General features: G+C 46.8%; 2 protein-coding genes across 2 annotated transcripts; both read right to left on the reverse strand.

The window, feature by feature from the left end:
- Positions 1–6,158: 6,158 nt before the first annotated feature.
- Positions 6,159–8,034, reverse strand: LOC132470900 (transmembrane and coiled-coil domain-containing protein 6-like). The gene is made up of 3 exons (XM_060069826.1): positions 7,871–8,034; positions 7,659–7,753; positions 6,159–6,395 (listed from the first exon to the last, which is right to left on the reverse strand). Exons 1-3 carry the CDS (start codon positions 7,983–7,985, stop codon positions 6,159–6,161), a joined length of 447 nt encoding a protein of 148 aa, XP_059925809.1. The 5' UTR covers positions 7,986–8,034.
- Positions 8,035–8,434: 400 nt separating this feature from the next.
- On the reverse strand, positions 8,435–9,186 carry LOC132470901 (transmembrane and coiled-coil domain-containing protein 6-like). The gene is made up of 3 exons (XM_060069827.1): positions 8,984–9,186; positions 8,771–8,862; positions 8,435–8,672 (listed from the first exon to the last, which is right to left on the reverse strand). Exons 1-3 carry the CDS (start codon positions 9,152–9,154, stop codon positions 8,435–8,437), a joined length of 501 nt encoding a protein of 166 aa, XP_059925810.1. The 5' UTR covers positions 9,155–9,186.
- Between the last annotated feature and the right edge of the window lie 2,045 nt (positions 9,187–11,231).

Here is an 11,231-nt window from a genome sequence, read left to right on the forward strand (position 1 = left end):
AAAAAAAAAAAAAAAAAAAAAAAAAAATTAATGAATTTCCCCATTAAAAAAAAAAAAAAGAAAAAAGACTTGAAATGGCCTAAAACGTGCTCCTAGACACTTTCTGGGGGAACTTATTTTTTTACTAACAAATTTTGTTGACTCCACACTTAGAAAAAAAAAAAAAAAAAAGGAAAAATCCATTTTCTATACCAAAACAAGCCACCAGGTGGCCAAAACTTTGCACAAAGGTCGGCCTCATAAAATCCTACCACCCAACCCCAACCATGATCCCATGATCCAACCCCTTCCCCCGTGAGGTCGATTTTAAAAGTCGTCCAATGTTAAAACTTGGGGCTCCAAATTGCTCCAAATTTATAGGGGATGTAGAGGGGACCAAGGGCTACCACTGGCACTATTCAGAATTCCCATGATCCACTCGAAAAAAAAAACGCTTCACTTTTAAACTTGAAAATCGAAATTGCAGTACCCAAAAAAAACGCCAGGGGCGCCACATTTTTTGAGCAAGTCCGCTGGGCCTAGACCTATCCGTGGGTGGTAAAAGAATTCCCATGATCCACTCGGTTCTCGAACTAGCTCAAAAATGCCGTTTTTCAAAAGTGGTAGATGGCTCTTAACCCTAACCCTAACCCTAACCCTAACCCTAACCCTAACCCTAACCCTAACCCTAACCCTAACCCTAACCCTAACCCTATCCATGGGTGGTCGCCGAATTCCCATGCACCGCTGCGTTCTCGAACTAGCTCAAAAATGCCGTTTTTCAAAAGTGGTAGATGGCTCTTAACCTAACCCTAACCCTAACCCTAACCCTAACCCTAACCCTAACCCTAACCCTAACCCTAACCCTAACCCTAACCCTATTTTCTCGGCCTAGGAAGGGGCTAGAAACATAATTCCTGCAGATTCAGGATCGGACCGAGCCCAGCTAAAAAAAGGTAAGAAAAAAAAAAAAAAAAAAAAAAAAAAAACCCTAACCCAAACAATTTGACCCAGTGAATGGGTCATGACATGACTTGAGCCAACACAGACTACCCGATCGACTACCAGACAACTTCACCAAACCAAGTAAGTGCAATAACAACTTCACCAAACCAAGTAAGTGCAATAACCGCCTCTCCATGCATCCCGCCATCTTAAAAAAGAAAAAAAAAGAAAAAAACTAATAAAAAAAAAAAAAAAAAAAAAAAAAAAAAAATGAAATTTCAAATTTATTTAAAAAAAAAAAAAAAAAAAAAAAAAAAATTCAAAAAAAAAAAAAAAAAAAAAAAAAAAAATTAATGAATTTCCCCATTAAAAAAAAAAAAAAGAAAAAAGACTTGAAATGGCCTAAAACGTGCTCCTAGACACTTTCTGGGGGAACTTATTTTTTTACTAACAAATTTTGTTGACTCCACACTTAGAAAAAAAAAAAAAAAAAAGGAAAAATCCATTTTCTATACCAAAACAAGCCACCAGGTGGCCAAAACTTTGCACAAAGGTCGGCCTCATAAAATCCTACCACCCAACCCCAACCATGATCCCATGATCCAACCCCTTCCCCCGTGAGGTCGATTTTAAAAGTCGTCCAATGTTAAAACTTGGGGCTCCAAATTGCTCCAAATTTATAGGGGATGTAGAGGGGACCAAGGGCTACCACTGGCACTATTCAGAATTCCCATGATCCACTCGAAAAAAAAAACGCTTCACTTTTAAACTTGAAAATCGAAATTGCAGTACCCAAAAAAAACGCCAGGGGCGCCACATTTTTTGAGCAAGTCCGCTGGGCCTAGACCTATCCGTGGGTGGTAAAAGAATTCCCATGATCCACTCGGTTCTCGAACTAGCTCAAAAATGCCGTTTTTCAAAAGTGGTAGATGGCTCTTAACCTAACCCTAACCCTAACCCTAACCCTAACCCTAACCCTAACCCTAACCCTAACCCTAACCCTAACCCTAACCCTAACCCAAATTTCTAGGGGATGAAGAGGGGACCAAGGGCTACCACTGGCACTATCCCAAATTCCCACGCCCCTCTTAAAAAAAAAAACGCTTCACTTTGAAGTTTTAAAATTGAAATTGCAGTACCCAAAAAAAACGCCAGGGGCGCCACATTTTTTGAGCAAGTCCGCTGGGCCTAGACCTATCCATGGGTGGTCGCCGAATTCCCACGCCCCTCTGTATGCTCGAACTAGCTCAAAAAAACCGTTTTTCAAAAGTGGTAAGATGCTCTTAACCTAACCCTAACCCTAACCCTAACCCTAACCCTAACCCTAACCCTAACCCTATGTGAAGGAAGTGAGCTACAACTCCAAAACTTCGCACACATGTAGATGGAGCCCAGAAAACCTTCCACACCAAAAAAAAAAAAAAAAAAAAAAAAGGTAACACCCCTTTTTCCCGCGTTTAGTGAAAAACTTCAAATGCGATTTTCTATACCAAAACAAGCCACCAGGTGCCCAAAATTTGGCACAAAGGTCCGCCTCATTAATACCTACCAACCATAGGAACCTTGTTCCCACGCCCCTCCCTCAGCTCCCGTGAGGTCGATTAAAGCTGTTTTCCCATGTTAAAAAAAGTTGCCACTAGGGGCGCCAAATTTCTAGGGGATGAAGAGGGGACCAAGGGCTACCACTGGCACTATCCCAAATTCCCACGCCCCTCTTAAAAAAAAAAACGCTTCACTTTGAAGTTTTAAAATTGAAATTGCAGTACCCAAAAAAAACGCCAGGGGCGCCACATTTTTTGAGCAAGTCCGCTGGGCCTAGACCTATCCATGGGTGGTCGCCGAATTCCCACGCCCCTCTGTATGCTCGAACTAGCTCAAAAAAACCGTTTTTCAAAAGTGGTAAGATGCTCTTAACCTAACCCTAACCCTAACCCTAACCCTAACCCTAACCCTAACCCTAACCACCGCTGCGTTCTCGAACTAGCTCAAAAAAGCCGTTTTTCAAAAGTGGTAGATGGCTCTTAACCCTAACCCTTAAACTACAGTTAAACAGTAATGGGACATTGCTCCACGGTGCGTGCACGCGCAACAGCGAGGGCTAGGGCTGAGATTTTCTTTGGAGCAAAGGAATGAGATTCAACCCAACTGATGATTGGGGGTTCGATTCCCTAGTGATGCAAGGTTTTTTCCTTTCATTTTGGACTGCACACACAACGCGAGTGACGGATACTCGCACAATGTACACACATCACTGTCTTACAATCTCTAGGCAACCGAAGTTTAAAGATTGTCAAGTGGTTAACTCTTGAATCGCATGTACTAAGACCTGATGGGTTAGTGGTCAGAGAACAACTCATTAACGCGGGGATAAGGGGTTCGATTCCTTAATGAAGCTAGCTTTTTTCTTTCATATTGGACTGGATGTTTGTATGCCATTTTGCGTAACTTGTAGTTTATGATGAAGAAATGTTACTGGGGTTAAGGTTAGGGTAACGGTAAGGGTAAGACACAAAGTGTTTTTGCAACACAATATTTCTTACAATAACAAAGTTCAAAGTTTTGATGACTCCAGTAGGAAACTTAAGATACCTAGAGAAATGCCTGAGTGCTCACAAAACATCAAGTCAGCAGTGTGGTACAGGGTGATCATTTCTGATATACAGTATGAAAGCTGAAACTATTAGCCAGGAGTGGGAAAGATGCAGACGCAGACGTGGGAAGCAATAAGACACACCAACACACAGTTGCCTGTTGCAAAGTGGTTCAGAGTTTAATATAAATAGTTAGGGTTAGCTGGTATGGGGTTATCTGGTATGGCTATAGTCTAATGTTAGCTTAGTTCGTGTTGTTTCACAAATGTCATTTGTAGAAATATAGCCTATCATCACAGACTGTAGGAATGTCACCCACCCTCCATCGCGTACGACACTGACGCTCGTAATCCTGTAGTGCAAGGGAGTTCGTGCACAGATCCCTGAGACAAACGGCTACGCGCACACATGCACACCCATAGCGAGTGACGTAGGACGTAAAGTCCCGCCCAGGTCGAAGTGGCGTCGATTTAGAGAGTCCCCCTCTGAGGCAGAGCGTTGTCCTGGTTGCGCAAATTTGTTTTCCCTTCCTGGCTCCCGATTGGCTCCTGACCGCACGCTGTTTGACCTATATTTTTAAAGTTTTTAAACTTGTTTACCGGTCCTGGCTCCCGATTGGCTCCTCAGAGTTAGGACCGCCCCCCTGTATACAGGCTGGAGCACTAGCAGGCTCCTCAGTCTCACAGCGTGTGTGTGTGTGTGTGTGTGTGTGTGTGTGTGTGTGTGTGTGTGTGTGTGTGTGTGTGTGTGTGTGTGTGTGTGTGTGTGTGTGTGTGTGTGTGTGTGTGTGCGATCGCGTCCGCGTCTCCTTCTCTCATTTCCATTGTATCACCACGGCTCTGTTATTTGAACTTTATGCACGGTTTGGTTTTGACTTTTGTACCTGATGAAGTCATTTTAATGACGAAACGTACGTGGTACTTGCTGCAACAGCGGAAAGATCTCTGAATGAATTCGGATTTTCCACTGGACCACACTCGTCTTTATTTAAACCTTCCACAACGAAAACAGCATCATATTTTTTGTCATTGCCTACCGTGGACCATGCCGACGCAGAACCACAGCGACGGGTGGACCGTGGTCCACCACGGACGCCGACCACACCGGGCCCGAGACCAGATGGACATCCCGGCTCTGGTGAGTCCACCCTATGGTCTCGAGCCACACATGACGCGTTCATACGCGTCCGTCGCGGACCCTCACGGTCGCGACTGGGCCCCCCGGGACCCTTCTCCGCGGGGCTGGGCTGCCCCCACGCGACCCGTCAGGGACTGGTCCCCCTTCGGATCGTCCCGACGGCCTCCCGGTTTCCCGTCCCAGGCCTGCGCTCCTGCCGCCCACGCGCGCTAGGCCTCAGGTCCCCAGGTCCCCAGCTCCCAGCGCTCCACGGACCCGGATTTCGCCGCCAAGAACCGGCTCGTCATGGCTGCCATCAAGGGGGCTCACCACCCCGCCAACGCCACCGGACCGGACCCCTTCCCCGTCATCTCCAGGCTGACCCAGGCCCTGATAGCTGCCATCCGCCTGATAGCTGCCATAGTTAATCGTGTTTGTAGCCTAACATCAGATGTAGTCTACTCATTGTTGCATGAGTGGTTACAAAAAATAAACATTCTGAGTATGCAAATGATTCTAAAGAGGTCTCTGTGCGTAGCCCCGCCTGCTCCAATGAACCAAGAAAGCCGGCTCCGTGACGAAGGGGAACATACCCCCTGGGTTTTAAACAGGCAAGATAGTGAAATTGTAAAAATTCAGTGTTACATTGAGCGCCACCCCCCTTGCAGGTCATTGCCGGGAAAAAGTCAGAATTAACAACTCAATTAATAACTCAATACCAGTTTAACTTCAGATTGATGTGGAACTGCGAACCGCGACATGGAGGAGAAAGGGATTGTTGCCCGCGATTGTCTACCGTCGGAGCCCCGCTGCCGAGGCGGTGGTGCCTCGGCAGCGGGCAGCGGGGTTCCGGCGGAAGACAAATCGCGGTCCTTAATCCCTTTCTCCTCCATGTCGCAGTTCAGTCTACTTCAGATTGATGTGGAAGAACCAGAGACGTCGGACACCCCGACGGAGTTGTTTGAGAGGATATTATGAATAAACGACTGCGTCTGGTACTCCGACGTCTCTGGTCCTTCCTCATCAATCTGAAGTTGCAGTTCAATCTGGACTTCAGAGAGTCAAAGCTAACGATTCTTCCCCCAATTCCTTCTCCACCATGGCTGAGAATCAATACAATGGGTCTCCACTTCGGCTGTTTCCCATTGCAAATTTGCTTCTGCCATGGTCGGAGGTTTGTGTCGGACTAGCTAAGCGGTGAAGAAACATGGTGGACATTGTGTTAACACCTCGTACGCGAGCTCCCCCCCCCCTCATTCTACATTGGAAAAACTTTCTCCAAACGCGTCATTTGACGTCAGGTCAGAAGAAATGTAAGGAGGACAGCTGGGCCAGGGTAGACTGGGTTAGACTGAGGGAAGAAAAAAAAACCTTTTTTATATTATAATAGCGATTTTATAATGATAGAACGCCGGTTTTGTATCAGCGAAGTATCCCTTTAACCCTCAACCTAAACCGTAACCTTAAATTATTACTAGTTAATATCAAGTGTAATCAATCAGGCACATCACACGCAATAACCCACCGTCACCAGAGACGGTGCTGTTGCTGTGCTTTCGACCTTCGGTTTCTGAAAGGCGAGGTGCTTGTACTTACTTGTGGGCAACCTGCTACCAGCATGAAGAGGACCTCCAGGCTCAGAGCCACCACGTCCGGCTCAGAAATCCTGAGAGTAGCACACAGGGCGGGCACCAGCCCAGCACGGGCCAGCTGGGAGCAGGACCGGTTAGTCTGGTGGGCAACGTTACCCAGAACCCGAAGGAGCTGGGAAACAAATGGAGGGTTAGTGTTAGTCTGGTTAGGGTTAGTCTGGTTAGGGTTAGGGTTAGTCTGGTTAGGGTTAGGGTTAGTCTGGTTAGGGTTAGTCTGGTTAGGGTTAGGGTTAATCTGGTTAGGGTTAGGGCCCAGTTTGGGTGATGCCATTTATTGATGTTTGTTTTATGTCTGCACGTGTGGGTTCGGGGGACTGTACATGATATGTAGCCTGGCTATTGCCGGACCAGCTCAATAGTAGATTGCACGTTGGTCTTGGGAAGCTGCTGTAATTTCAGCACAAGAGGCGTGATCACCGGGCCCAGTTCACATGACTCTGTCCGCAATTGGCTGCTTGCCGTCGCTTCCCTGTTGTCATCGTATTAAACCAGCCAATAACATTCCAGGGGGAAAAAGCCATATTGGTGATTGGCTCTCGTAAAAACGTATCGTAACTAGAAAGACATGTACTGCTCTTCTCCAGACCCTTCTGCAGGGCGAACTCAAATCGCCAGCAGACTGGGCAGGACAACCGAGTCTACATGATATGTCAAGTAAGGTTGATTCATCAGTGTCCCCAAGACATGAGATACAAAGGAGTTTTTATCTTTACCTGATAGCACTTACTGCATTTCAGCTTCAGCAGCACACTGACCAATGTATATAATGGAAGTTTTAGCAACTCATGTATAAGAAAGTACCAAACCTTTTTATGGCTTGATGAATGTTTAATTAAAGGTATGTTATAGAATTTTACTGCATTATACTCCGGAGTAGTACATAAGATCAGAGGAACAACTTTATGATAAACCTATGAAACACGCATAAAACATGTAGAATCAATAAGGCAGAATAATACTGTATCAATCATTTAGGTCTGGTGTGACTTGCAGATACGCCCAGAGCCTAAAACGCGTAGTTTGCTTGGGGTGTCGAAATTAAGTTTGTCCTCACGTTCATGTGAGGACACAGCTCATTAAAATGGGCATACATCAAAAATATTTGTCATGCAATTAAAACAATAAAAATACATAGCTCGTCAGCCAGTTCATTCATCTAATGGAGAATAGAATAGCACTTTCATGATAGGTCGGTAGAGTCCGTATGCGCTTTGTCGTGAAAAAGGTTACACAAAATCTGCTTCACGTTAAGTGGTGTTGTTGAGCTAAAAGTTGATCTAACAGATATTGAAGCGGTATTGTTGAGCTAACAGTTGATCTAACAGATATCGCTGTGTTTATACACTCATACGTTGCTATGTTTGTCTCTGCTCACCATTGTGTTGATTCCTTGAGAGAAAGGCAGGAGCTGGATCAGTTCTGGAACCAGGTTGAGATCCAGCAGCGCAGTGCAGAGCTCGCTGGAGTCAGCTGTATGCGAGCGAGTGACAGATTATATTCACTATAAGGGTATATTCACTACTGTTAGGGTTAGGTTAACCCTTACCCTAACTGGTGTAATGAGGCGCCATCACATTGCGGTCCAACCTGTTAGGTTGTTGAGGACCCAGGCGCTCTCCAGGGCCAGGGCCGGATGGGAAGGCAGTAAGGCCCGAGCAAGAGCGCACAACGCAGGCAGGAGGTCGCCCCCCTGGGAGCCCATGTCCCCCAGAGGACCAGACGAGAGCAGATTGCCCACAGAGCGCAGAAGTGGCCAGGAAGAAGAAATAGAAGTAGGGAAGAAATGAAATAAATCCGTTTAATAGCCACATCCCGAATCCTAATTTGAGAGATTACTGATTTGTCATTTTGCCACATTGTAAGGGGCTTCGATCAAATGGGAATAATGAACGGGAAACGATCAAAGAGTATGTTTTCTTCATATCCACCCCTTCCTCACCAGTTCCATGCCTTCTTCTTTGGTGCCTTTAGAAACAGCAACCCCTAGGGCCACTAATAGAGAACTGTACCTTGACAGGGTCCCGTCAGCTCTCCGGGCAGAGCTGGGTTAAGAAAACAAAAGGCAGATTAAAGAAAGCCATATCATATAGATTACATAACTGGATCACTACTAGGAATATACAAATCCTAAAAGATAGCACTGGACACCATTCAGAGCGGAAAATACCCACAAGTCAATAGGGCAACGATTAACAGGATTATTGGAATGAAATTGGGAATGGGAGTGGGAATAAACATCTGTGGTGCTTCTCTGGCGGTGGGAGACCCCGACCTGCAGGTGAGGTAGTGAAGACACCAAGCACACTCGATGGCCGGAGCCAGGCCGAACTGGGGGTCAGGGGACAGCACAGACCTCAGGAGTGAAGGCAGGCCTGAGGCTAGCACCGCCCTGCAGAAGGAGAGAACAGCACCCTGAGTCACGGCCACGCCCTATGAAGCGCCCCTGAATGCGGTGGAGAATACGGGAAGTTCTGCTGCAGGACTCACGGTGTTATCTTCTCCGCTGCGTCCTTCGCCTGAAGCAGCTGGGAGAGAGTGAAACCTACGGCTTCCACTACGGCTAGGTTGGAACGCTGGCTCTGGACACACACACACACACACACACACACACACACACACACACACACACACACACACACACACACACACTTACAATTCTAAGACATAATTTCTCTGTGTTTGGTGCACTTGGCCACTGACTGTCAGCTTGGTGCTTTGGCCGGACAGGTAGGTGAGCAGGTAAGGGGTGGCGGGCACACAAGCCAGGGTCACGTTGGGCTGGTGGGACTGGGACAGCTCGTGGAGACACTGGAGGGCCAGCAGACACCACTGAGCCTGGGAGCCACTCAGGAGCCCTACTAGTAGATGCATGCTGTTCTCATGCCTGGAAGAAGTGCACACACACACACCGTTTTCTAACTGTACTCACTCCCTGCCCTGCCACTGACTAATCAGTTACTCACTCCCTGCCCTGCCACTGACTAATCAGTTACTCACTCCCTGCCCTGCCACTGACTATCAGTTACTCACTCCCTGCCCTGCCACTGACTAATCAGTTACTCACTCCCTGCCCTGCCACTGACCAATCAGTTACTCACTCCCTGCCACTGACCAATCAGTTACTCACTCCCTGCCCTGCCACTGACCAATCAGTTACTCACTCCCTGCCCTGCCACTGACCAATCAGTTACTCACTCCCTGCCCTGCCACTGACCAATCAGTTACTCACTCCCTGCCCTGCCACTGACTATCAGTTACTCACTCCCTGCCCTGCCACTGACTAATCAGTTACTCACTCCCTGCCCTGCCACTGACCAATCAGTTACTCACTCCCTGCCCTGCCACTGACCAATCAGTTACTCACTCCCTGCCCTGCCACTGACCAATCAGTTACTCACTCCCTGCCCTGCCACTGACTATCAGTTACTCACTCCCTGCCCTGCCACTGACCAATCAGTTACTCACTCCCTGCCCATCCACTGACTAATCAGTTACTCACTCCCTGCCCTGCCACTGACTATCAGTTACTCACTCCCTGCCACTAACTATCAGTTACTCACTCCCTGCCCTGCCACTGACTAATCAGTTACTCACTCCCTGCCCTGCCACTGACTATCAGTTACTCACTCCCTGCCCTGCCACTGACTATCAGTTACTCACTCCCTGCCCTGCCACTGACCAATCAGTTACTCACTCCCTGCCCATCCACTGACTAATCAGTTACTCACTCCCTGCCCTGCCACTGACTATCAGTTACTCACTCCCTGCCACTAACTATCAGTTACTCACTCCCTGCCCTGCCACTGACTAATCAGTTACTCACTCCCTGCCCTGCCACTGACTATCAGTTACTCACTCCCTGCCCTGCCACTGACTATCAGTTACTCACTCCCTGCCACTGACTAATCAGTTACTCACTCCCTGCCCTGCCACTGACCAATCAGTTACTCACTCCCTGCCACTAACTATCAGTTACTCACTCCCTGCCACTGACTATCAGCCACACCTGTGACCAATCCCCTTTCCTTTGTTCAGAGACGACGAACACTCTGAGAGCTGTGCCTTCGAACTCCTTGGGCCTCTTCGGATTGTCAAATGACCTTACCTTTATGCCTTTCCTTAACCTTTATGACAAACAACATCGGATCAAGGAGATATGAAAAGGGGCTTCCTTTCAAATATAGGAAAAAACACCTGTTTAAAATGAATTTGACTCGAGTGCGACGGCAGGTATTGCTGACCTCTAGCGTCTGTAGCGTGAAACTACATTTTTCCGAAGATGGACTACAACAAGCGCTCTTCTTGTATTGATTTCAATCAAGTTGTCGCCAACAGTTACAATCACCAAGGTCAGACTTGGCCAACGGGAACATTTTAGGACACTTGAATCCCAATTCACATGTGAAAAAAAAATAGGCTAAACTTATGTTGATGTTGAAATGAACTGCCCCCGGTAGTTTTTCCTAAATATGAGGTTGGCATTTTATTTTCTTACGTATATTTTGTGCTTACTAACCAGCAATAAATTAATTAATTTCTGGAATTCGAATCCATTATTATAAATTTTCTTTTCTTCTTTTCTTCTGCTTTACCTCGTCTCATCCGTCTTCGCGTAAAGTCGTTAAACTTTGTTGGTGGCCGGTTGCTTTAAATGTTGCCGCCGTAAAGCTTTATGGGATACCAATATCTCCTTTCCTTTTGTAAAGGTTGCTCAGGTGTAAGCTATGATAAAGGAGGGTTAAAGATGCATTGAGGCTGTCACACCAAATTTGTACCGGGTGCCAAATTTGTACCGCCAACGTAGCCAGGCAACGGACAACAGAATACGTAAGGGGTTGTCCGTTGCCAGGCAGGTTTAAAAAAACAATCGCGCTCATGTTGCCAAAGACGAAATAACATAATACAGATGAGCACCTTTCCTAAGCATTTGAAGAATTCGAACCATAGA

The sequence above is a fragment of the Gadus macrocephalus genome, chromosome 13, assembly GCF_031168955.1.
Source record: "Gadus macrocephalus chromosome 13, ASM3116895v1".
Lineage (NCBI taxonomy): Eukaryota > Metazoa > Chordata > Actinopteri > Gadiformes > Gadidae > Gadus > Gadus macrocephalus.

Coding starts and splice junctions, on each gene's coding strand:
- LOC132470901 (XM_060069827.1), bottom strand. CDS start 9,154: ATGCATCTACTAGTAGGGCTCCTGAGTGGCTCCCAGGCTCAGTGGTGT. Junction 8,863..8,983: donor GCCAAAGCACCAAGCTGACA/GTCAGTGGCCAA, acceptor GTGTGTGTCCAG/AGCCAGCGTTCCAACCTAGC. Junction 8,673..8,770: donor GCAGCGGAGAAGATAACACC/GTGAGTCCTGCA, acceptor CTCCTTCTGCAG/GGCGGTGCTAGCCTCAGGCC.
- LOC132470900 (XM_060069826.1), bottom strand. CDS start 7,985: ATGGGCTCCCAGGGGGGCGACCTCCTGCCTGCGTTGTGCGCTCTTGCT. Junction 7,754..7,870: donor GGTCCTCAACAACCTAACAG/GTTGGACCGCAA, acceptor GCTCGCATACAG/CTGACTCCAGCGAGCTCTGC. Junction 6,396..7,658: donor CTCAAGGAATCAACACAATG/GTGAGCAGAGAC, acceptor TTTGTTTCCCAG/CTCCTTCGGGTTCTGGGTAA.